Source organism: Varroa destructor, unplaced genomic scaffold (genome assembly GCF_002443255.2).
Source record: "Varroa destructor unplaced genomic scaffold, Vdes_3.0 BEIS01000001.1, whole genome shotgun sequence".
In the NCBI taxonomy this organism is placed as follows: domain Eukaryota; kingdom Metazoa; phylum Arthropoda; class Arachnida; order Mesostigmata; family Varroidae; genus Varroa; species Varroa destructor.
In genome coordinates, this window is record NW_019211454.1 from 36378482 (window position 1) to 36401942 (window position 23461).

Sequence of the window (23461 nt, forward strand, 5' to 3'; positions counted from 1 at the left end):
TATATATATATATAATACTATATTTTTTATTATATACGGCACTGCAACAGGGCTAGATATTGGCCGTAAGAGTAGCTTTTGTATTTCAAATAATTTTTCTAGTAATAGGTAAAATATAAAATTGCATTACAATGATCATGTAAATCTATTAACCAAATTTTATGTTTCTAGGCCATGAATAGATGAAATTGAAGACACGGAAACTTTTTGATTTCCGAATGTAAAAGAAAGTTGATTACTTTTGAAGCACCCGTCAATTCTAACTGAATTAAGCAAAATTAATGAGGAGGGAGTTTCCTCAACAACACTGATGAATGACAGTGTGATAGAGGAGTTCTTTCAAGAAAAGCTACCCTTAGCACTAGCAAGCATTTGTTATGAAAACCAAAATAGTATTACAACTAGCATGTTCAAACTGAAGCAGAAAACTACTCGCAGAAGTCATTACTTCAGATTTTGCTAAGATCCAGCTCACCATCAAATGCTGTATTTTGGATCAGTGTTCCACTCTTTCCTGAGCTTTGTAAACATTGCAGCATCACTCAACTGTTTGCAATTAATTCGATTCCTTTTATATTATGGTCGTTTTAATATGTTGCGCGTTCACGCCCTTTTATTCTAGCAGTGATATACTTTAATAGGAGAATTAGGAAACTAAACTAAATTCAAGAACATAAACTTACCGCTTTAGAGCCCAGCTACCAACTGTAATTTGCCTACAGTTTGTACCGCCACGCGTCCACAGCTGGCGCGCCAAATTTAAATTATGCGCGACAGTGAGCTGAAACACCCAAAAATAACACAAGCTTCGATTGATGACTTATTTCAATATCAAAAAATATATATAGCGATGGCAACTATTAGTTGGACTTCGAGTTATTTGAAAATTGGCTGAAACAGACCTGTCGAAATGTCAAAACCATGGGCTGCATCTTCGTTAGCTGCAGCGCCCCCTGGCGGTCATCAATCCGAACTCAAAGTACAATTGCCCGACGTTATTCTCATGTTCTACCTTCAGAAACAGCACACAAAACATTGCAAGCATTTTATATTGAGGCGAGTTATGTCTGCTCTAGAAAAAACTCGTAGTTATAGGAACATACAACTTTTTAATTATCGCTTACCTCATACCGCGCTGCTAGGCCTAACCGCTAACTGGAAGTGAGTGACAGCCCTGGAGACCAGCTCGTGGCAAGCGTGAAAATTGTGCAACAAAATACACGAAACTCGACTCTTCCTCGACTGAGGTGAGTGCTACAGTGCTATAGTCGACCGGTGTTCGACGCCTGACTGACGTTCGAGCAATGTCCGTGCGCGAAACTCTGCCGATAGGGGCGCTAGACTCGCGAGTGGCTTTCGGTCACAAGGGGGCAGCACGGACGTTGGTGGCTCCTCCGTCGGCCACAACCGATGGGCTGACTCGCCCAATCGCCAAGTCGACGCCAGCGCCAGCCAGTGTGCCGCCAGCAGCGCCAGTAATGCCAATGAATACCTCTGCCAGGCGGTCAATGTGACGACAGTACTAGTATAGACAAAACAACAACCCACCCCACCCCACCTCCAACGATTTGCTTAACCTTACCTAACAACCAACTACATCCTACGACATCCGCCATGTATTCCAATGGCTAATGTTCGTTGGCTCGCTTTGCACGGTAACATTCACCCTCTACGATACTCAAATCCTATATAGCTGTTACAGCCCACAGTCATCAAGCCGGTAATGCAGCAGTACGCCACTGAACATCGGCTATACAGAACGACAACAACAACGCAGTTAATGTTTGCTGGCCCCCATTCCCACTTCCCCGCGCGCTCCTGATATATATCCATATAACGCATCCCCCAATATGATCGGGTTGAATGTGTGTCAATTGCCGCCACTAGCATCAGGTTTATATCTTCTTACTGCCTCTAGTGGAAGGATCAAATGAAATTTCCGAATCTCCCAGTAGTAACCTAATTCACTTTTTATTCCAGTAAATCTACGTTAATCAATACATCTTGGATCGCCATTTCACAAAATGGATAAGGGTCTTTACTTGGAGTATGTAATAGGGATATGCGAATGGGGAATTCTATCGTCATTTGATCTCTTTATTGCTAAGATGAATCGTAGAAAACATTTGTTAATAGGTATGTTATTCTTAAGTGTTGGCTATATTGTTGACAACGCGCGTATCTTTTTTCTTTTCCACTGACATTGGAGTTTGGAAGTTTGACAATGTCTTTAATATTTCCTGATAACTGCAGCGATGGTAGGGCTAGCGTCACGTCTAGCCGAAATTGGGCAAACTGATAGTAGATGGTTTGTGAGCATCCTTAAGTATCATATGGCACTATAACTACAGGATGGGCGGCAACGATGAATTGCTTAATGTTTTCCTAGAAGAAACAGGGAAAGTTAAGAGCTGCTAATGAACGGGTATTTGGCAGCTGAAATGCCCGCTTGCATGAATTGTACACGATTTTTTTTATGGAACGGTCCGTAGCGTATACGAGAGGCGAAAAGCACGACAGAGGAAAGCACAATAGTAGAAGCAGAAATATGAATATTTTATTTGTTTCGCCTGGTGTACAGGTTTAAAAGGAATGTAATTTCAATAAGTTTCTTACCTTCAGAGGAAGACAAAATGTCTGAAAAAACCTAGCTAAAAAGAAAACTAGGTACCTTCGACAGTACCAAAAAAGCAACGCCAATACAAGTTCATTGAAAAGTCGAAGCTTTTCAATGAACTTGTATTATTATTATTGTAAGCTAACGGTGATTAATTTGTGGACTGAATAGACTCTAGATATGAAATAAGTAAAAAATGTTTTTCATATTTTACGTTCTTAAGTGGTCAAGTATTACTTCGATTCGACGATTGGCTCCCAGCGCGAAACGAAGTGTGTCCGTGCGCGAATTTAAACCTAGCATCATCTTTGCATGCATTTCTCGAGTTTAACAGGCAGAAGCGTTGTCGCGGAGTACCAGTATAGTTTTTCTACTTATCTTACAATCTCCGACAACATTTTAATGATGATGACCGACCATTTTTGATAACGTTTACTTTTAAACATCGATAAGTTCATTTTCTTTTACCCTAAGCTTGTAAAATGTATTTATAGCGCCAAATTCGCCTGGAACTAACCTTATTTGGGGTAGTTTGCCTTGCTTTGGCAATACGAAACCCATGGGCACATAGGTCGAATAATAACAATAATTTAATATCGATTGCAGTTGCCTACTGTCCATATAGCGTTTTTTTTTTTTTTTTTTTGAGAAGAAGAATTTTGAGTCTAGATTGTCATGTCATTGAGTTGGGTAACTGTAATAAAATTTTAAATATGTCCCAGGCTAGCACCCACTTTCGAACTTCATAGAGGAATGAAGTACTTTTAAACCTGCTCAAATGCAATAATTTATAACGGAAGGTCTCCGGCAAATTGACCCTTGGATGAAGAACACAAGTGTTTATTGGCATTCTGGTGTACATGTCGGGTCTTCTCGCAAGGCGTGTGTACTGTGCTTCGGCCGAGCTCTTGGACAGTGTAAGGTTGCTTGAGGCAAAGTGAGACACTTTTGTGACACACCTCAACAATCTTTCAACGGCTTTTATTGTTAAATTATGACTGGGCAACAAACATAACCGCGATATCTGGATTAGTGCGAAACACACCCACGGAGATAAATCAGAATGGCAGAACTTGAACTAACAGAGGTGAAAAGTTCTATTGTTATCTTTGCGGCGCAAAACGGTAGCGTGGAAATATGTATATTCAAGTAAAACATGATGAATATCTGGTTTCGGACCGGAATTGCTTCACGTATCGTTAGTTTAGTAGGTAAAAACGTTACCACTGTACCTGATTAAGCCGTAAGAAGAACGCTTGATATGCCGATCCCGAGAAGGTTTTGGATACGTGGTCCTTAAGACCTTCAAATATACCTCAGTCTAGCTTTCACGCTATGTATTTTTGTGAAATATATCAGTTCGCACTATTTGCACAGTTGTATGCTATCAACTACAGAAAAACCGCTGCGGTGTATTGTTGGTTTGCATGGCGTACGCATCATTCGTGGCACTGTTGTCGAGCTGGAGGATGGAAAGCTATTAGGTTTCATTGGTAATACAATGCCATATGAAGCAGTGAAGGACATATTATCGAGTAGAACAAGCAAATTTGGTAGAGCCACTGTAACATAGATCTGGTACAAGCGTAGTTATTGAAATCAAAGCATTTTTAGCGGATTCTACTTCTTGATCTTGTTTTAATGGCTGCAAAGTATTTAGACAAATAGACAACTCTGACGCCGACGCTTGAATCGTTGAACACTATTAGTAAGTCTATGTTCAAAAATTCATATGTTTAAAGAAGACGTGAGTAGTCCCCGATGTATGTAAAAAAAGATGTATTTGTTATCTGCTAATTTAGTCGTGAAGCTTGTGTTAACACGTGCGCAAAATGGGTAAAATGTTGTCTAATTTATTTAGTTGTGAGACTTTTTTGTGCATGGAACTATTCTTCTAATTTTTGCAACCACAATGAGTTTGAATTTTCTTTATTTCATAATGATTGAGGTGCTCGATTAACAATCTTGTCTGTTCTAATCTGCTGTTAGCAGATGTTAGTGTTACATGTTAGCATTTTTAGTGGTACCGATAATACCGATAGTCAACTTCTGCAATTTTTTACTATTCGAATTCATCAATCCTCTGAACCAAGTAGCATCTGCTGAAAGCTGCGAAAAAGTTTTACCAACCTGCTGGTCTCCATGAATAGCTATTAAGGGTAATAGGCGTAAAAATCAATTATCTAAGAAATTCCGATGATTGTTTTTTTACAGTGATAGGACTAAAGCTTCAAAGAAGCAGTACATTCTTTGTCGCTACTTAATCATTTAAATGTGATATTTATGGAAGCATGGATTAACTTTCGCTACAACGTTGCCATACCAAGATGCACCCCAAAAGATAGTGTAAATATTATTAGATAAAAATGAATTCGATTGCTATAGATGGAATGGATACGTAACTACCTATTTGTTAAACGAAGTGAAATGTTTGTTTTGCTTACGAATATCTTGGAATCGCAATAAAATTGAGTAGGAATTTACGCCATTTACTAATACTTGAACCTTTGGGGATTAGTTTTAGTCCTTAACTGAGGATGTCTGGGTTTGGAAAATCATTTTGACATACATGGTAACACAATAGTCAAAATTGCTGTGATCTAGACTCGTTTACACTACTGCTCACCGTGTCCTGAAGTACGCGCTGCGGTTATTTCGCACTTCACCATCGCTTTGAGAAAGGAGGTCACCTGCATTGGATAGCGCTGCTTTTGAATATTGTTAGAGCAATTGCGTTAAATGCAATATGAGCGCCGTTACAGGCCCCGTGGAAGGGGAGGCCGGTCAGCTGATCGTTGCCGACAATTCTCCAGAACAACAGCAACAGGCCGCACAGGCCCATGCAGAGGGAATCTCTGGTGAGTACCAATACGGAAAATTAGTAAAATGTAAACTATACAATAAATGACATTCGCTAATGACCCCTGCAGATGTGCAATAAGCTCTCGTACGGCAGCAGTACGCTTACCAATGCAGAACTGTAAACGTGCAGGGTTTGACACAAAAGATTTTTCAAAATTATTTTTTATGCTACTGCAGACATCCAGAACTACCTGGCGTCTTTTAACAAGGAAATTGCGGACCAGCCAACAGTGGTTCGTGGTGGGGCTACTCTAACCACAGTAACTGCTTCCGGAGCTTCGCAAACGACAACGACAGATGCAACAACACCAGCGTACTTCGTTACACAAACTGCTGATGGGCAACTACAGTATACACCGGCTCCTACAGGAGGTTCATCAGATGAGAATTAATTCATGTTTTATCATTTTCTACCAATAAATTGATTTTCTTTCTTCGCACTCCTGCAAGACACAAACATTTACATAATTCCTATGGCAGGTACCAGCACATATGCTTTTATTAATACAGCATCATAAAACTGATGAGACATACACTTACGACTATTACTAACTAGTAATGCTATTGCCTGAGGAAAAATAAAAATATTTTTTAAATATCTGTCGTCTTTCAGGCGCCTACTTTACAACAGCCGAAGGTGCAACTTATTATTCGGCTGATGCGTCAGCAGCCGAAGCTGGTCCAATTGTCCTGGTCGACGGATCACAGATCCAACAAGTAGCTGGAGTAGGTTTAAACGTGGGTCAGGTCGGCGTAGGTACTGTTAGTGTGGCAGGTGCTAGCGGCGCAGATGGAACCGGCCAGATTGCGCTGGCACTGCAGGGCCAAACGGCCGAAGCCATTCTGAAGGCTGCCACCCAAGGCGGCCAAATCCTTACAGCTCAGCCTGCTGCCGGTCAGCAGGCCGGAGTTCAACAGTACCAAACTGTGACAATCGTTCCTCAGGACGCAGGAGCCGCCGGAGGCGAAGTGTCGTACGTGCTTATCGTATCGCAGGATGCAACGAACGCTGGAACAGCGACGGCAACATTACAACCTGTTGGACAGGTGGCCGTAAAGAAGGACCCCCAGCAGGATATATCTGTGTACGAATTCGATGATACGGTCAGCCATAAGCAGACGGGCCAACAGGTTGTGACGCGCGCCCAGCTGGACAGCGACGGAAAGGTTCGAACAGTCAAGGTTGTACAGAAGAAGGTAGTGCAAACTTTGACCCAAGCTCATATGTGCACGTACTGCAATTATACCTCGCCCAAGCGATATCTACTAAGTCGTCACATGAAAAGCCATTCCGAAGATCGACCCCACAAATGTTCAGTATGCGAGCGCGGTTTCAAGACGTTAGCGTCATTACAAAATCACGTGAATACTCACACGGGAACCCGACCCCATCAATGTAAGGAGTGCGATGCCTCCTTCACGACTAGTGGAGAACTCGTTCGACACGTTCGGTAAGTTTCGAAAAATGTAGCTTTTTATTGTGGTCTTTATTAATAACACACGTAATTTTGCTGCCTAAGCTCCGTATGAGAACCCTATACGGTATGACGCGTATCGACACCATACGTACCATTTCCCTCCCCCCCCCCAAGGTAACGCTATTTTATTTATACATTCTATTTTTCTATTGACCCTGACGTGTATTGCTGGGAGTATTGCATTGTAACTACATTTCATCTAGAAATTACTATATTTGACGGCAGCCTCACATACCATATCAACTAGAGCTTTCAAATTAAAAAACTCAGAAAGATGTGCAATGATCAGCCGCAGTCATAGCGATTTCGAAATTGGCCTCGAATAAGGCGCCGAAAGAGAATAAATGTAGTATTTGTCATAATATTTGCAATGAATATACAAGTCTGAGATTGTCAACGGGAACACAGTAGTCATTTTCGACTCTCGTCAGATATTTGAAGAATCATAGCCGTCGCTTTTCATCGTTACGATATTGCTTGAAATGAAGATATACTAGTTACAAGAAATGTTGATCTCCATTATATCTCTGTTATTTCCTTGCAGATATAAGCATACTCATGAAAAACCCCATCGATGTACTGAGTGCGACTACGCGTCCGTGGAACTCAGCAAGCTTAAGAGACATATGCGGTGTCATACGGGTGAAAGGCCATACCAATGTCCGCATTGTACATACGCCTCGCCGGATACCTACAAACTTCAGAGGCATCTCAGAATACACACAGGTATCCTGGATGAGCCAAGAGGGCAAAAAAGCCAATTATCGTTTAATAGCTGACAAAATACAGAATTGCGGTGAGAATATAGGGCTTGAGGGTTGTGTACGACCTAAGAGTGTGCTCATTATAATTAGTTAAGATTTGTTTGTGACTAGGTTGTACGATGAGCTTGGCTTTTATACGTTAGTACTCAATAAATTACTGCTGATATCTACTGCATCATGTCTGGTCCATCGATAGGCACCGTGATGGCAAAATGACCTAGGCAGTAGCCCTTGCATCACAAGGTGTCAGCTTCAAATTCTAGACAGTTAACGAGCGGCTATATGGTAAACAGTTCAGTTCAGGGAGCTCATGAGGGTTTTCTAACCGAACTGTAGTACTTTATGTACAATCCGTGTGTGTGTGAAAGGTACTGTGATTATAATACGTAGTCGACATGAGTGCTATACGCAAAACCAACTTCTTTATTTTCCTGTCTCATTTGTGACTTGTAGGCGAGAAGCCGTACGAGTGTGATATCTGCCATGCGCGCTTTACACAGTCGAACTCTTTACGCGCTCATAAATTGATCCACACCGGCCAAAAGCCGATCTTCCAGTGCGAACTCTGTCCCGCTACGTGCGGCCGAAAAACAGATCTGCGCATTCACGTACAGAAGTTGCACACCTCTGACAGACCGTTGAAGTGCAAGCGGTGTGGGAAAAGCTTTGCTGACAGGTAGGTCGTTTATTCAGTGTGATTCATTTAAACAGACATAGAAATTTCAGCGATGAACATCCTCCACCATTGAAGTTCTCGTATATAATATATCTGATATAATGCTATATAATGCACCGTGCTTATCTACAACTTGCAACGTATAGTAATATCAGAATGAGAAACATTTTTATTTGTTTCATTTGTGACTCGTCTGTTCAGGTACACATACCGCGTCCATGCCAAAAGCCACGAAGGCGAGAAATGCTTCAAGTGCGATCTCTGCAGTTATGCGTCAATATCGCAGCGCCACCTCGAATCACACATGCTTATACACTCTGATCAGAAACCTTTCCAGTGTGACGAATGCGATCAGGCGTTTCGACAAAAACAACTTCTAAAACGCCACAAAAACCTTTACCACAACCCTAATTATGTTCCGCCAACGCCTAAAGAGAAGACCCACGAGTGTCCCGAATGCAATAAGGCATTTCGGCATAAGGGCAACCTTATACGCCATTTGGCCGTTCACGATCCGGACGCCACCGCCCAGGAAAAGGAAGAAGCCATGCGTATTGGCCAGCCGAAATTACCCGGAGAAAAGAAAGACGGCGAAGAGGATGACTATGACGAGCTCATGGATGATCCGGATGAGGAGTTCTCAGACGAAGACGATGACGATGATGACGACGAAGATGAGGTTATGGATGAAGTTGAAACCAACAATGTTTTAGGAACTAATGCCGATGGAGTGGTTACGGTTAGTGGCCACCAGGTAGCTCAACAGGGTGGGCAGGGCACAGCGCAGGTTGGCCAGCCACAAGCGACGACGGGGCAAAACCAGGTGGTCGTACTTGAAGTGATACAGGTAAGCAGATAGTGATCACAATAACAATGATGATTTGCAGATTAATCGATACATTTGCGCAGTATAGAATATGACATATGTAGATAACGATGCGTTTTGATATCATTTGTTGTGGCGGTCCATGACCATAATTAGTAGGCTAAGATAATATTGTTTTATATGTCTATCTATCCGTATATGATATTACGCAACAACAACGAATACAAGTAAATAGCTAATTAATTGTGATGATTATGATGCTGATGAATGCTATAGGTACCACAAAACGCAGATGGGACAGGTGGTGGACAGATACAACAGCTACGGGCCGTTGACGCCAGGAGCACGTCGGGAGGACGGATGCTACAGACAGCAGATGGCAATACTCTCATTATTCAGCAAAATGGAGATGGGACGACGACACAGCTACTTCCACAGGGAGAACTTCTACAATTGGAAGAAGGTGCCGATGACCTCCTGGGGAAGGCGTCCCAAGAAATTAAAAAGATGGCAGCCACTCACGACAGCGATAAACAGAAGGACGTCGAAGAATGTTTTGGTTTTGGCAATGTACGAGACAGCACAAATATTTTTTTATAGAAGCATGTTTACTCCCATCTAAATTCCGTTTGTTAGCGACTGATTGGATTAAATAATTTTTGCGACACAGCTCAGAGTTATTCTGTTCGAAAAGCAGGCAGTTAGTAGTGTCATTTAAAACGAAAAATTTTCCTACTTCAGGATGCCGACGAAGATGAGGCGATCCTCTCGTTACCCGCAGGAGGTGCTGCAACCCGCGCCGAACTCCAACAACTACAGCAGCAAGTGCCACAGGGGGGACAGATTATCCAAGACTCCGGTGGACAACAATACATTATTGTCCAGCCATCTAGCCAAGGCATGTAGATCGCCCTTTTGAAGAACTCAAGCGAACCTGATCTAACTATTACCTCAACATCCCTGCCACGATTTGCCGACCCGACTGGACCAAATAGAAAAAAAAATTAGGATACCTTCTAATCAGATGTTCTAACTACAGAAGCTTCTATATCAGTTATTTGCCCCAAACAAATTTTGCTCGTAAAAGTCAAGACTGAACGGAGGTGCTTGCTATAGGCGCTAAATGATGCTGGGTTTCCTTCAAGAAGTTTCCAGTGGGTACCACCTCGCAGGACGCTACCACCGGACATGATGTTAACACATAGGTTTTTGTCAACATTTTATTATACCACCTGTAGCGCTGTTTTCTCTTACAGCAAGTAATTTTTTTAGGTAAACAAGCGCCATTTGTGGTGACTGGTACCAGCCATCGACAAGGTGAAAAAGTTTCAGATCATGATCGGAAGTCTTGGGAAAAGTATTAATCGCACATCAGTTATGTATGAAGAAAGGGCCTATCAATGTCTGTAGTATGAAATTTGAAAAATCACGATGTATTGTGATGTAGTCGGTCAATTGTGTAAATTTGGATTATTTATCGTTTTCCTTTTTTTGTTTAATTAAGCAATAAAATATCGTTATAGATATCGTTACTATTACTATCATTTTTTAGAAGTGCATACTTAAGTTGCGGTAGAGCTTGCTCTATAATATTTTGTGCATATGGATAACGAACTGATTTACACACTTACCTTTAAATGCTGATGATCAAAAGAGAACCAATAAACATACAGACCGTCATTTGTCATCAGTTAAACGTAACCAATTTTCAAAAAATTCAGTACCTATCTATTCCGTATATATTATAGTGACGCCTATACTCATATCTATATACGTAAGACACTGCCTGAAAGATGTAATAGCGTCGTCCCACACGGGCAAAGCGTACTTAAAGGCGCAGATAAGAAATGTAGACTCCGATAAGGGTGAATGGTAATTCATCGCCCAAAAATCGAGTTTAAATATGAGTTATGCGATCATTGATGGACGAAAAATATGTGTACAGACAATCGTGTATATATCATTTGACGGTCACGTCGAATGTCTTAGTGAGTCTGATATGTCTGTCGAAGTACGATGGGAAGAAAGTTCCTTCAGTGTGAAAGGTAGAAAGAGAAAAACGGGAAACCATGGATGTCACAGATTGATGAATAGGCGTCAATGGCTCGGACGTTTCGAAGTGTTGCAAAATGTGCTTCGTGTGATGTAGCTTAAGCGATGATGAGCAAATAGTCTCTCATAAAAATATCATCTTCATGATCGATGTCTGGGAACATCTAAGCGAGTTATGCGAAAACTATGATGAAACTAATTGGAATGGTTGAGCAAATTTCGAGTCTGGGGCTGATCATATTAACGATCTTAGCCACAGTGGACGACATTAACTCGAAGCGTTAGCTACGTAACCGACCGCATGAGCATCAAATGGAAAGTGAAGGTTCATTGTAATTTGAAAATACCTTGAGTTACTATTACACTATATGAAAAACACAAATTACCTGTGTGCTTATTTGCTCGTAGATTATTCCGAAGACTGATTGCAGCAGTTCTTCACCAGAGAGGTAGAAAGCTTCATTTATTTAAATAGAGAAATCGGTCATACCTAAAATAAGCAGCGCGTTCGCTTCCAAACTAAATGTCATGCTTTGATCAAAAATCGTGAACCCATTTATTATCGGTGCATTCGTTAAAGACTCACCTACGTCATGATCTGGCACAGTCAATTTCCAAAAAATACCAATTAAATACACTTATCGATTTGGTCTCACAGAGTCAAGTTTCTTTGAACGGACCAGTGCTAAAGTATATATGCACTGATCGTTTTCTACGAACAAGTTAGTTCTCTATAAAAATTAGAAGAAATGTTTGTTTGCTAAGGAAAAGTTGTGGATATAATGAATGAGGAACTATTGACATATTACGTCAGAGGTGAGAGGAAACCGTAGTAGCAAACGCAGTATACTCCAAAACCATGTTAAACGAACTCGATCAAGCATATGCAGTCATCCATAGCTACCCATAATAGATAAATACAGTGCATGTGTTGGCGATGCCATCACGGCACGTGCTAAAACGGACACTTAGCTTTTCTTGATACTATATATGTTGTGCGTTCCCGCCAAACTGAGTTAAGCGGAAAAAAATTGCCTTATTATTGAATTGCTGCCTAATAGACAGTAAACGGCTTTCAGTTTCATATACACCTGGAATTCAGTAGCCTATGTAATATCGTTTAACGCAGCCACTTTTATAAAACACGGCTTGTTTTGGAACAGTGAGCGATAGGCGAAATTGGGGTAAAAAAAGACCAGGTGACTGTTTCTCCTACCCGTTATTGTATGTCGACAAACGTGCGATACAATGTGAACAAATGCTTCGCTCTACCAATCAGGTCTACTCAAATCCGCAACTTGGCACAACAAACTCGAATTGCACCAAATCTCCAAGCTCCATATGTCTCAACAGTACTGCAGATTTTATACTGTTGAAAAAAGAAATGGTAATACTACTATGTTTCGAAATCAGTATTCTTTCGGTGGAGCAAACACAGCAATCCCTATGGATCTGGTATTATATAGCTCGGCCAATACCTGTATAACAGTTGAATTTTAGTCTACCTAGGTTTATAAGTGATAACTTTTTATACTTAGAGAAAATACAAAGGGCTTTTGCTGTGTCTCTCGATACGTAGTAGATATCGTACACATCACGGTACGTTTCAGCTGTAAATTATCGGTGGCCAATTCGAAAAGGGATCTATCATAGAAGACAACACTTCTTTCCTTACATATTAATTCCTATAAATACCTGAATCGCCTTAAACAGGTATCAGCAATTAGGTTTTTGCTGCACTGTCAGATTCAATTTCAACGGAACGAGTAAACAGTCAATAGTATACATCTAAACATACCTGGACTATTGCAGCCCAGTAACTCGCTTTCTGTGATAGTACAGGGCGAAAAGCTCAGTGGTGAATGGTTCTAGTAGAAGCAGCTACCTTGTCTAAACCGCCACTAGAGGTATGCTTAAATGCATTTTATACAGCGGCGCCGTTTTATTGATCAATAACTATTTTTTTACGCATTATCGCTTCTTGTAGTTCATCCCAATATATTTTGAGCTCCTTCTTAGAAACATGGGTTTACCTCGACCTATTAGGAACGTAGTCTGCTTCATTTCAGAGTACAACAATCAGAATATAATAATATCTAAACATGATAAGTGACGCTTTTATTAGCAATAAAGATGCTCTTCTTTTTTAAAATTTTCAGGTCTATTCTCATATCACAGACGGTGTTGATGACGACACTATGACTTAGTGTTGAAATGTTCGTTCGTACATGCTTGATCTGAAGACTAGATTCTACAGAACGGGTGCGCAATTGAAACGGCAAATTTTTATTGTACTTGGTTTTGATCTTTGCATTTTTTTGTGCTTTTCGTTGAGCCTGAGGTTTACTTTGACTATCCTGCAGAGCGATGGTTTTGTCCAGAGATAAATTCATCCTTATGACAATTATGGTTAGTTGTTTTGATTTGCGTCTTTCAAACTTTTCGGCAAAATTTTTGCTTTTTTTTTTTATTGGCAACGGTCTCGTTGGTGCATTCCACCTAAAATGCATAACAAATAAGATAACTGGGTCTAGTTGTAGCTGCTTAGTATTATAGATTAGGGGGAACTCTGTAGGTTGTAACGAAGTCAATATATGCGACGTTACCTCCATAATTGTCCTTTAGTGGCGTACTTAAGCGTTAAAATTGATTTCTCTTCCGACAAAAAATGTTTGGTTTTGTTGCAAACAAATCTTGAATATAAGCAAGTCCAAGGGCAAACATTTACTTGTGAAATAATTGCAACAAACGAAATATAAGAAACTTGAAGCAGATGGACCAGGATGTCATACCTTGAAACAGCTGGGCTCCCCGAACACGAACGAGTAGCGTTGACCTTTGTATCGACTAATGATTACGTCACACCGGTACGTGTTTGAAGGCTGACCCTTTGGCGTGACGATGTATGTGAATGCATGAGCAGAACGCTGCAAAACCTGTAGTAGTATAATAAAAAAAATAGACGATACTAGAATTTCACAGATATGTGCTGAGCTGAGAACGCTGAAGGTTACTAAATAACGAAGTTCTCATTCGCACAAAGTGAGGATTATCTTGAATGCCTTCTCGTCGCGGCGCTGCATCTACGTGCACTCTAATAGACCACTTGGATCAAATAAATCATTCAGTTTGTGTACTTGGTTTAGTCTACTGAGCATTATGGAGATACGTACACTAGGTGTGCTATAACGGAATAGTTCCATATCAGATTCTGAGGTGATCAGCTGCGGATACTTCTGGGCTAGTGCTTCCTGCGCCACTTCCTGGGCTTCGTGACGCCACTCCATCTCATCTCCTTGGCAGGTGATTATATGGAGGAAGGTTAAGATGTTTAGGATAGCTAAAAATACGTACCCATGACGACTCATACCTGGTATTGTATTTATCTGCAATTTATATAAGAACTTAAGTTCAGCTGCGTTTTTTTTTTGCTTTACTCTTATTCCGCAGTTCTCTTTTGTAAGGTTCACCCAATTGCTTATTCAAAATATAAGCTCTTGTTCGAGGGGTCTCCGCTATTATTATTATATTTCGCTATCAACAATTTCCATGTCACATAGCAACGCGTATCATTTTAATATACAGCTCATTTTCTCTTAAGCCTTTCTCTACGTCTATCAGCCTATTTTAGGGAGCAAATTTAGTAATTCAACCCTGTCAAGCAAGTACTTGTTTATTCAATGAGTCTCTTTTCTGACACTTTCTCTTTTAAAGCTTTTAAATTTCCTTTGCGATAAAGACACATGTATATATACGAAACACGAGGTCACCTTATGTACGTATGCCACCAACTTTGTAGTGCTATTACGTCTTCTCGCCGCGCACCTTTGGTGTCTGGCGATGGCAACGCTTGCGTTATCAACAAACAACGTCAATCAGCTAGTTTGTACGTACGTTTCAGCTAATGAGTAAAGGCAGATAGTCTGACTAGTCCGATCAAGTAGGACTGCTTTGAGTCACGTCAAGCGTCTTACGATATTCACCGGTTCGTTAGAGCGAGCAAAATAAACGGTGCTCACCATCACTAATGGATTAATGCAGCTAATAAAAAAAAACATGACGGCAATTTTGTCGAACGGCAAACACTTACTTTGAGGGTAAGGAGGCCGTGGTTGACAACGGAGAGACGAAACGAGTGTACGGGAAACATTTGGTTACTCTACCCAAGATGACGGAATTCAAGCCAAAGCAAGAAAGGGCACCAGACCGCAAAGTGCGATTATTTCTTCTAAAAAAAAGCTGCTCCCTTTTTCTACTGCAGGACAGAATACAACGGTGAAAAAACTACGTCATATCTGTGTAAACGTTGCGAGCACTGTGGAAGAAACTCGATTGTGTGCAATGGTCGAAACGGTCAAGGCCTCAGCCAGCCCGTAATTATGTCTTCTCGAAAAGGGGGATTTAACAGAACGACGTCCGGTTGATTTTTCATTTAAAATCGGGACTTTGCTCTACAGAATAAATCCTTCATAAATATGGCGTTAAGAGAAATACGCACGAATCTCCATCTGCGTCGTTTAGGAGAATCGCTACTGGAAATTCTTCACGCTGCCCCTCCTTAAAAAGTGTGAAAGGTCAAAATATAAGCGAATAACCGAAACTTACGCAGAACACACACGGATGTCTCTCATAGCATAATGTAACTGATTTGCTAACGCAACTAGTTTATGATTTCCTCAAAAGCACGCTCTTCTTATGGACTGCCAACATAAAAACAAATTGTGAGATAAACTTTCTTAAAGTTGGAAAATATGTACGTTTTACTTTTTGTAAAGCAATTTATTCATTTATTACTACCAAGGTCCACTGAATTGGCGATTTAAGTAGGACATTTATGGAAGCAATGATTATTTATTATTATATATAAGAGTTCACGTTTGCAAGGATCTGCAAAGAATGACTGTACGGCGTTATGTACATCAAACAAAGTACACCTGAGGACTTATAAAATGACCGCAGAGGAAAGGGTAAAACCTTTAGCGGACAATTTTAAAAGTGAACAAGAATGAAACAATATATCTGTGGCTGTATCAGTCAATCAAAAAGTATCAGTCGCCTTTGGGGAACGCTAATTTATATCGGTTATTTCTGTCAATTTTTCACGTCTGAAACAGTTCAGCTGGGCCACTTTCCTCGTCCGTGCACCATACGACCCGTATAGGCCACCTCATTGCCATCTGTTGCTGCGTATTCATTGCTTCACTGTTTCAAGTGCATTTGTTACTTACTCAGGAAAAATTAGCGATCGGGCCAATAATTTCGTCAATAATTTACCGCTTTTATCAACTGTTTGTTAAAAAAAAAAGCTAACAATTTTATGTCGTTTTAGGACTTTGAGAGCATAGGCCGCATTTTTCAAATTACTATATTGCTTATTTCGCTCAGAGGCGTCCATAATTTTTTAATCAAATTGTAGGTAAAGCGCATCGCTAGGTAGTTCACATTGCTGTGACGCTTCATTGAAGAAGACGGTTGACCGAGTGGCTTCATTTTGAAGGTCTGTAGCGCTGTACACGCCAATCAATCTAAGCTTGCTTGTTTTCTAAACATTTGCGTTCTGATTATAGAACTGATCGACCTGCTGAGTCACAGAATCGTCGCTTTCGATTATTAGCATAGCGATAAAGTTGCTGGAAAGACCACGAAATACACAAAATTGCCAAACAGAACCCGCCTTCCGCTCGAAATTGACGGTACCTTATTTGTTGCTACCCAAAAGTATCTGGTTTCCACCCTTTCTACCGCTCATCTGACAGCTTTATGCGGTGAAAGCGCAATATTGTAATGGTCAAGTTGTCGGTATTTTTAGAACTGGTTGCCGAATTCGTACGGTTCTACGTAGTGTTTGCTGACAGTAAGCACCCTGAGAGATAACGCAGCACTATGAGGGCATTTACTAGTAATGTACTTCGTCCATGCAAAATGTGTTTCAAAATTTCTCCTTTGAAGAGGATTAGGGATAATGCTGATTATTAAAAAAACTGTTCCGACTCCTTAATGTTTACGATAACGTCCAGGTTATGTTTGGTCGGTCTGTAGCAGACTTGCCGGTTTAAAGCAAAGCGCACGATATTTACACAGCGGCAAAATATCCAGCAGTTTATGCGGATTATTGATCAATTCATAACTTGAAAACATGCATCTTAGCGGTAGTTTAGTATGTCATACTAAGCAAATACGTCAAGTATTTGTCTGAGAGTGTTGTTAACTAATTTTCACAAATTTATGGATTAACGTTAGGTTAGATTCAAGTTTAATTTCAAATGCGTCGCAATGGGCTTGCTTTGCTATTAACGATTCTCTCCGGACGGGGTTTCCACAGATACAAATTAATCAAAAAGGAACATCGAAACTTTACTTGGATCCAAACTATACCACGGATTATCATTATCTAAGCATTAAACGTTAAAATTATCTTCATTAGCACTTGAGTTGCTGCGGCGTTCGTATAAGTAATAAAACAGAATTGTCTTATAAACTCAATCTGCTTTTTGTCAGACAGTATACCTCAGTAGTACCTATAGTAATTTATTATATTAAAGTAAAAATATGTGACAGTCTACGATTTTTATATGTACCTATATTTCAATATTTGTACATTGAGAGCACGAATAGCGTGCAACTAAGTGTCTACTTGACAAGAAATGAAAAAAAATCGTCATACATTTTATACTTACCGTCTTCTTTTGATAGAATGGAATTTATGTTAGACTACTGAAGCTAACAAAGCGAAGAAGTGCTCTGGTGTTATTTCTAAAGCAATAAGTAAAAGGGCCGAAAAACTAGAAAGGGGAAGCAGGAAACAAAAACTGAATTAACATATTACATCGCTGACATCTACGTATAGGCAATGAGAGCCAAGATCACAAGCATTGTAAAAACTGTAACTTTGTACCATTCAAACCAAAGTCTTAACGTCGTAGTCGCCTATTGACCACTCGGCCCCTAATGCTCCTCGGGGCTGTGGCTCTGTTGCCATTTATATGTCGTTTTGTTCCTGTTACTTATCTTTTGAATGAATACTCGTCCGCAGAGCTGACAAATTCTACCCTTTTCCAAGAATAGGAAACAGACGAAGGTATACGACGCGCTACTGCTGCTATATATCTTGTCCGAGCTGTTAGGTTGCCGAGCGTTCGAAGGGAATTTGCCGAGTCTAAGAAAAATACCGAACTAACAATCTTTCAGTCAAATTCATCCTTTTATCTTCGTTGCTTGCGTCCGTCTGTCTGTGATCAGATCTTTTTTCCATCTGATGGAGGTCTTTTTATTGTTAATAATCATACTCCAAGTTTTAGTATCAGAAACTGTTAAGCGTACGTCATTCTATGCTTATAAGGTACTTGCAGTTTAAAAATGAATGCTGAATTATGCAGGTGAAATTAAATGTGCCCGCAGTAGCTGTTAACAAATTCATGACGGGTGTCATATCCACCGCATCCTATTATTGCAATCTTATACTGTTCTCTAATGTATAGTAAGTACTTTATAGAAGCCTCAAATGACACTGACTGAATGGGTTATATGTAATCCAAAAGAAGTTCTAGACTTTCGTCGTAATATAAATAATGTTCTACTCACAGAACCTTGTCGCACATGTCGTTGGCTGAATGTAAAGCTGCAGTGATCCATGAATAATTTCGAGCTTTAGGTTCAATACTGCCGTCAGGCATTGTACTGTATCGCTGTCGTTTCCTGTCACAGAGCAAAGTGAGTACACGTGCGGTCTTGAACCTAACTCATCACGTGTTTTAAAGTTTAGTAAGCAAACATATTATCGTCGCATTAACAAGAGGGTAGTAGCAACTCCTGGCCTCTCGAAGAAACATCTAGCCTTTTTAGATACTGCGTCACGATTAATTAATACTTTTACAAATTGTCGTTTACACAATTATAATATAGGTATTATATAAATTTTAGCCCTGCTTCAGGTCTTTCCTAACTTCACAGTCGAGCTTTCATTTATTTCAGTGTTTCCACTGGTTTGCCACTCATGTAAAACTTTCAAAAACTAAAAATATCAGAGACATGTGATATTCAAATGGCGAAATGAACGCAGGGCAATGCCCACGTTTAAATTCAGCCGGCAAGATTCTCATCGCTTTAAATCCTACCTACCAACACTAATTTGTTAGCAGTTTGCCCAGATGGATGCCGACAATTGACTTGCCAAATTCAAAGTGCTTGTGAAATCTGATCTATTATAGACGTACACTTATGCTGCTTTCACCCCATTAAAAACGATACGCAAGACTTTGGGAAGTATGTATGTCGATCCGTGGCAAAAATGGCGCCAGTCGAGGTGTCATTAGGTTTTTCAATAATATTCATATAAATACGGATGACAGGAACAATAACAACTAATATAATAGCAGAAATGATATATTCTGCTTAATTGAGCTACGTGAATATGGATGTTTGGTAGGCGGACTTGGTGTCAAGTCCACACAGGCACTGAAAGATCATGTGAATACTAATGCGAGGATTAAACCGCTTTCTTCATGACTAGATTAAACCGAGATTCGATAGTCTGGGCAAGTTTTGGTAAAATTTATCTAGAATTATTATTAGCATTGTTATTGCAGTCATGCTTGGTTCAAGGTGAACTTTTCCTGCTAAATCAGTCTCCATACATCATTAAATTAACAACAACAATGGAAATAGTAATATGAGCAATAATAAAATTCGACGGCTAACACTCACTCTAGAAGTGGTGGAGCAGTCTCTTAATAAGCTGTTTCCAATGGCCTATAATGACGTCATGCAGCTTTTCTATCTACGGGAAGTGCAATAAGTAACATACGCGGATGATAAGGCCTTCGGAATCCTAGTGCAAGAAGAGAACGGTTCAAAGAGAAGAACGGAGATTATTTCAGAGAATGCTTAAGGGATGAATAAATGCGCAATTTGTTTGTGCTACAGGTATGAATCAAAATCGATGGGCCCAGCTTGTCTTCACTTTATAGGGTAGAATCCGGCGCTTGAGCGTTATGGTGGATCGAGTCATCGCACGAAGTGCCGATATCGGCGATGTGCCTGTGCAGGTAATAAAGTCGCTCTGCCGACAACAACAAGTAACGTCACCAGGTTGTGAAGTTGGGTAGCCAAGTCCACTGTTCTGCGCCTATGGGAAAGCCTACCACGGTGAGACAGGACTATGGCAAAGATTCTGAAAGTACAGCTACCCTTAGCAATAAAGGTGGCGAAGGTCTATGCAACGTCAGAAAAATATGTTATAATTGCTCTGGCATGGCTGATAGACTAGCCAAGGCTTACTACAGAAAAAACCAATCTGAGCAACAAGTCAACGTTAGGAAAGGCAAAAACAAGCGACTAACATTCGAGGGAATGGCAGCAGGAATGGAACGTTCTACCATAGTACTCTTTAGGATCGCGGTCATGCCACGTGACCTCTAACTTGCAAATTCCAAGGATGCAACAGGATTTAGGGCGCGGCGGCGTGCTAGCTGTTACGAGCCCTGACCGGGCACACGAGCTTCCAAATGTATTTGTTCGAAATAAAGAAGGCTAAAAACACCGCATATATGCCATGAACCGTAAGTGTGGTCGACGACGTACACCATTTTCCATTATAACCGAATTTGCCGGCAAAGGATTCGATGCGCTTAAAATGACTTATGGGACTGTGAATGAACTGGTTGTTATTGACATGGCGTGAAGTGACCATCAATTGAATACTATGACCAACAGCGAGAATATACAAGTGTGAGTAATGGACACAACGAAGAAAGTGATAAAGAGAAAAAAAACCGGCTAAGGGAGAAAGGATGACAATCACGGACGGCCGCCCGCTACGCTGGCAGACTCAACTAGGATGAAAATTACTAAAGCTCTCAGGATAATCTAAGTCGATAGCATCTAGATTAAGATGGTCATTCCTCTACACTACCGAAATAATCTGCAAACGGTCCCGACGAAAATGGGCAGAAGAAACTGATGTTGGCGATGATGGTGACGACGAATTCCACATTTCTAACAAATTCCTACGCACGATGACTAGCGTAGTGAATCTTCTATAATAATATTATCTTTGTTTGGCGAATGCTTTACTAGGAAAATGGTAAAAAGTTGCTCTATAAATATATTATTATACTATAATAACTTTATAATCATGCTGAAGATACGACAATATCTTTGCGTCCGAAATCTAGTTCAGGGTCATATTACGTTGTTCAGCACATTAATTTGAGTGGCCGAAAAACCGTATGAACAAACCACATCAAAAATATATGATTGACACACCCGGGTACATGCTTACCTCACCGAAACTATATATTTTAGTAGACACATACACTATTTGCTTTTGAATAAACAAGTCAGTTAAATAGCTTTTGACATTTGCCAAGTAGAATGGCTCACATCGCATTATTTATGTTTTCCACTTAAACTAATATAGGTTATACCAACTTTATATCACTGCACTCCTGGGGTAAATACATGTACCGATTACGATGAAATTATTTTGCCTTTATTATGCCATCACCGCTCTTTTGTCTGATACAAGCGCAATCAATGTACCGGAAGCCCCGTCGATGTACTGGATACGATTATACGTCCGTAGGGACTCTCCAAGTTTAAGCAGCACATGCTGAACCATTCGGGCGAATGTTCACATCGTAGCTACAACTTGGCGCATACCTTCAAACTTTGCGGACATAAAGGTACGATAGATTAGTTAGTTGAGTAAGAATTCCCGCCTATTAACAGCATGCAAACAGCAGATTTAGCGATTGTGTGCGACCACAAACAGTATTCAACAATATAAATAAGATTGTTTGGGCTGTAGTTGCTTTGCATCTCATACATCATCATCTTTTAGTCACTGAACCCCCTTGCGGCATCGTTTGTATCAAATGACGACTACACGATCGCGGACTGTGATAGTAAATATTAGATGAAAAAAATACAGATATATATACCCCCCTTAATGCAACCATTTTGTGATAGGAACATCTGATTTACTTGTTCCAAAAATAAGCGAGTGAATAAATAGTTAAAGCGAACATCATGTATAATGTGTTGGATCTTCAGTATCTCTGCGAAAAATTAACTTCCAAGCCAACTCAGTATTACCAGGGTGTGATTATCTGAGACCTTTCTTTAGGCGTTCTTGACAAGAATTATCCACAGTCATCTGCTACAGCGGTCCGATCGTAAATAAGAATAATTTTTAAACAAGTTGAGTTCGATCTCTGTTGCCGAAGACGGCTCTCCGATCGACGAAACGAAGTATTGAAATGCTTAATTTTAAAATGTCATAAAACTTCATCTACAAGATGAAATGATGGTAAAAATGGCAAACAGTTTCTCGAAAACTGTAGCAGAGTTTCTACTAGTCATTATAAAAGAAAGCATACGTATATACGATGCTAGTTAACAGTACTTCAAGCTTATTTAAGTGTTCTAAAACGAACACGCACTTCTTACGGCAAGTCCGTTAGACCTGCTAAGTTTTTTTTCGATATTAGTATGAGATTACAGACTTGACTGATAAATAATTGCGACTCTATGGATTAGTTTAAATGGTCATCGTACTACAAATGTTTAACATTTCGCTTCATTGTGGGGGTGGGGGTGGGGGGGGGGGGGGCTATTACGGTCCCACAACATCGAGTGTCCTCATACTGACAATGGCCTGGTCCTCCTTCAAAGCATCCGTTGGAAATCACCTAAAATAATCGGAGGCTTCGACAAGGTTTTATTTGTCTTTTTGCTTATGGATGTATGGCCATTAAACCAATCTGACGTGTTCTTCCGGTTTATAACGTAAGATTCATACAATGATTATTCTCATGAATAAGTCTACAGTCAAAAAATTTGTTCGTATATCGCTAGTAACACTAGAAGTTATCACATTTGGAGAAGCAGGAAGTGAGATTGCTCTTGCAGAAATAATTATAGAGCACATATAGAGCGATTCCTGATCTTTATGTTGCAGGTGATCTCACTCAACGCGTTTAAACATGAACTAAACAAACTTTACGCATTTAGAAATTTCCCGAGTTATGTCATTAATATCTCATTGTACTTCGTCCAAAAGATACTACCTGAAAACATTCGATAGCTCAGTCTACAGCATTAGTACCAGCAGGTTTCACTTGGATAAAGAATTAATTTAAAGTCGACTAAGCGTTGACGATTGTCTGGAAATTTTGTGACAATTCG

At 40.2% G+C, this 23461-nt stretch overlaps 4 protein-coding genes across 8 annotated transcripts in view; 1 reads left to right on the forward strand and 3 right to left on the reverse strand.

Annotated features, from left to right (window-relative positions):
* LOC147758578 (BET1 homolog) overlaps positions 1-917 on the reverse strand; it is a 3000-nt gene extending 2083 nt beyond the window's left edge. Inside the window, exons 1-2 of one of the 2 annotated variants that reach the window (XM_086975811.1) lie at positions 903-917; positions 684-781 (exon numbers count right to left, since the gene is read on the reverse strand). The gene's annotated coding sequence lies outside the window, so the exon portion shown is untranslated. The other variant, XM_086975819.1, reaches the window with a different exon arrangement.
* The window catches only part of grsm (probable aminopeptidase NPEPL1 granny smith protein), a 9059-nt gene extending 7904 nt beyond the window's left edge, over positions 1-1155 (reverse strand). The window contains exons 1-3 of the mRNA XM_022797737.2: positions 1125-1155; positions 903-1012; positions 684-781 (exon numbers count right to left, since the gene is read on the reverse strand). Of these exons, the coding sequence (XP_022653472.1) occupies positions 684-781; positions 903-932 (128 nt within the window). The 5' untranslated portion in view covers positions 933-1012; positions 1125-1155. The remainder of the gene's footprint in view (positions 1-683; positions 782-902; positions 1013-1124) is intronic.
* On the forward strand, positions 1138-11657 carry LOC111247050 (uncharacterized). The gene is made up of 9 exons (XM_022797623.2): positions 1138-1247; positions 5222-5475; positions 5657-5851; positions 6093-6930; positions 7502-7683; positions 8175-8397; positions 8599-9244; positions 9500-9793; positions 9965-11657. The coding sequence occupies exons 2-9, from the start codon at positions 5364-5366 to the stop codon at positions 10127-10129; spliced, it is 2655 nt and encodes an 884-aa protein (XP_022653358.1). The 5' UTR covers positions 1138-1247; positions 5222-5363; the 3' UTR covers positions 10130-11657.
* A 1867-nt stretch (positions 11658-13524) lies between these two features.
* On the reverse strand, positions 13525-15637 carry LOC111247339 (uncharacterized). 4 transcript variants are annotated; one of them, XM_086975797.1, is made up of 4 exons: positions 15366-15637; positions 14449-14661; positions 14068-14211; positions 13525-13774 (listed from the first exon to the last, which is right to left on the reverse strand). In XM_086975797.1, the coding sequence occupies exons 1-4, from the start codon at positions 15423-15425 to the stop codon at positions 13709-13711; spliced, it is 483 nt and encodes a 160-aa protein (XP_086831923.1). In that variant the 5' UTR covers positions 15426-15637; the 3' UTR covers positions 13525-13708. The 4 variants fall into 4 exon arrangements, with proteins under 4 accessions (XP_086831923.1, XP_022653909.1, XP_086831917.1 ...); XM_022798174.2 differs by lacking the exon at positions 15366-15637 and adding an exon at positions 15170-15327; XM_086975791.1 differs by lacking the exon at positions 15366-15637 and adding an exon at positions 15259-15320.
* Between the last annotated feature and the right edge of the window lie 7824 nt (positions 15638-23461).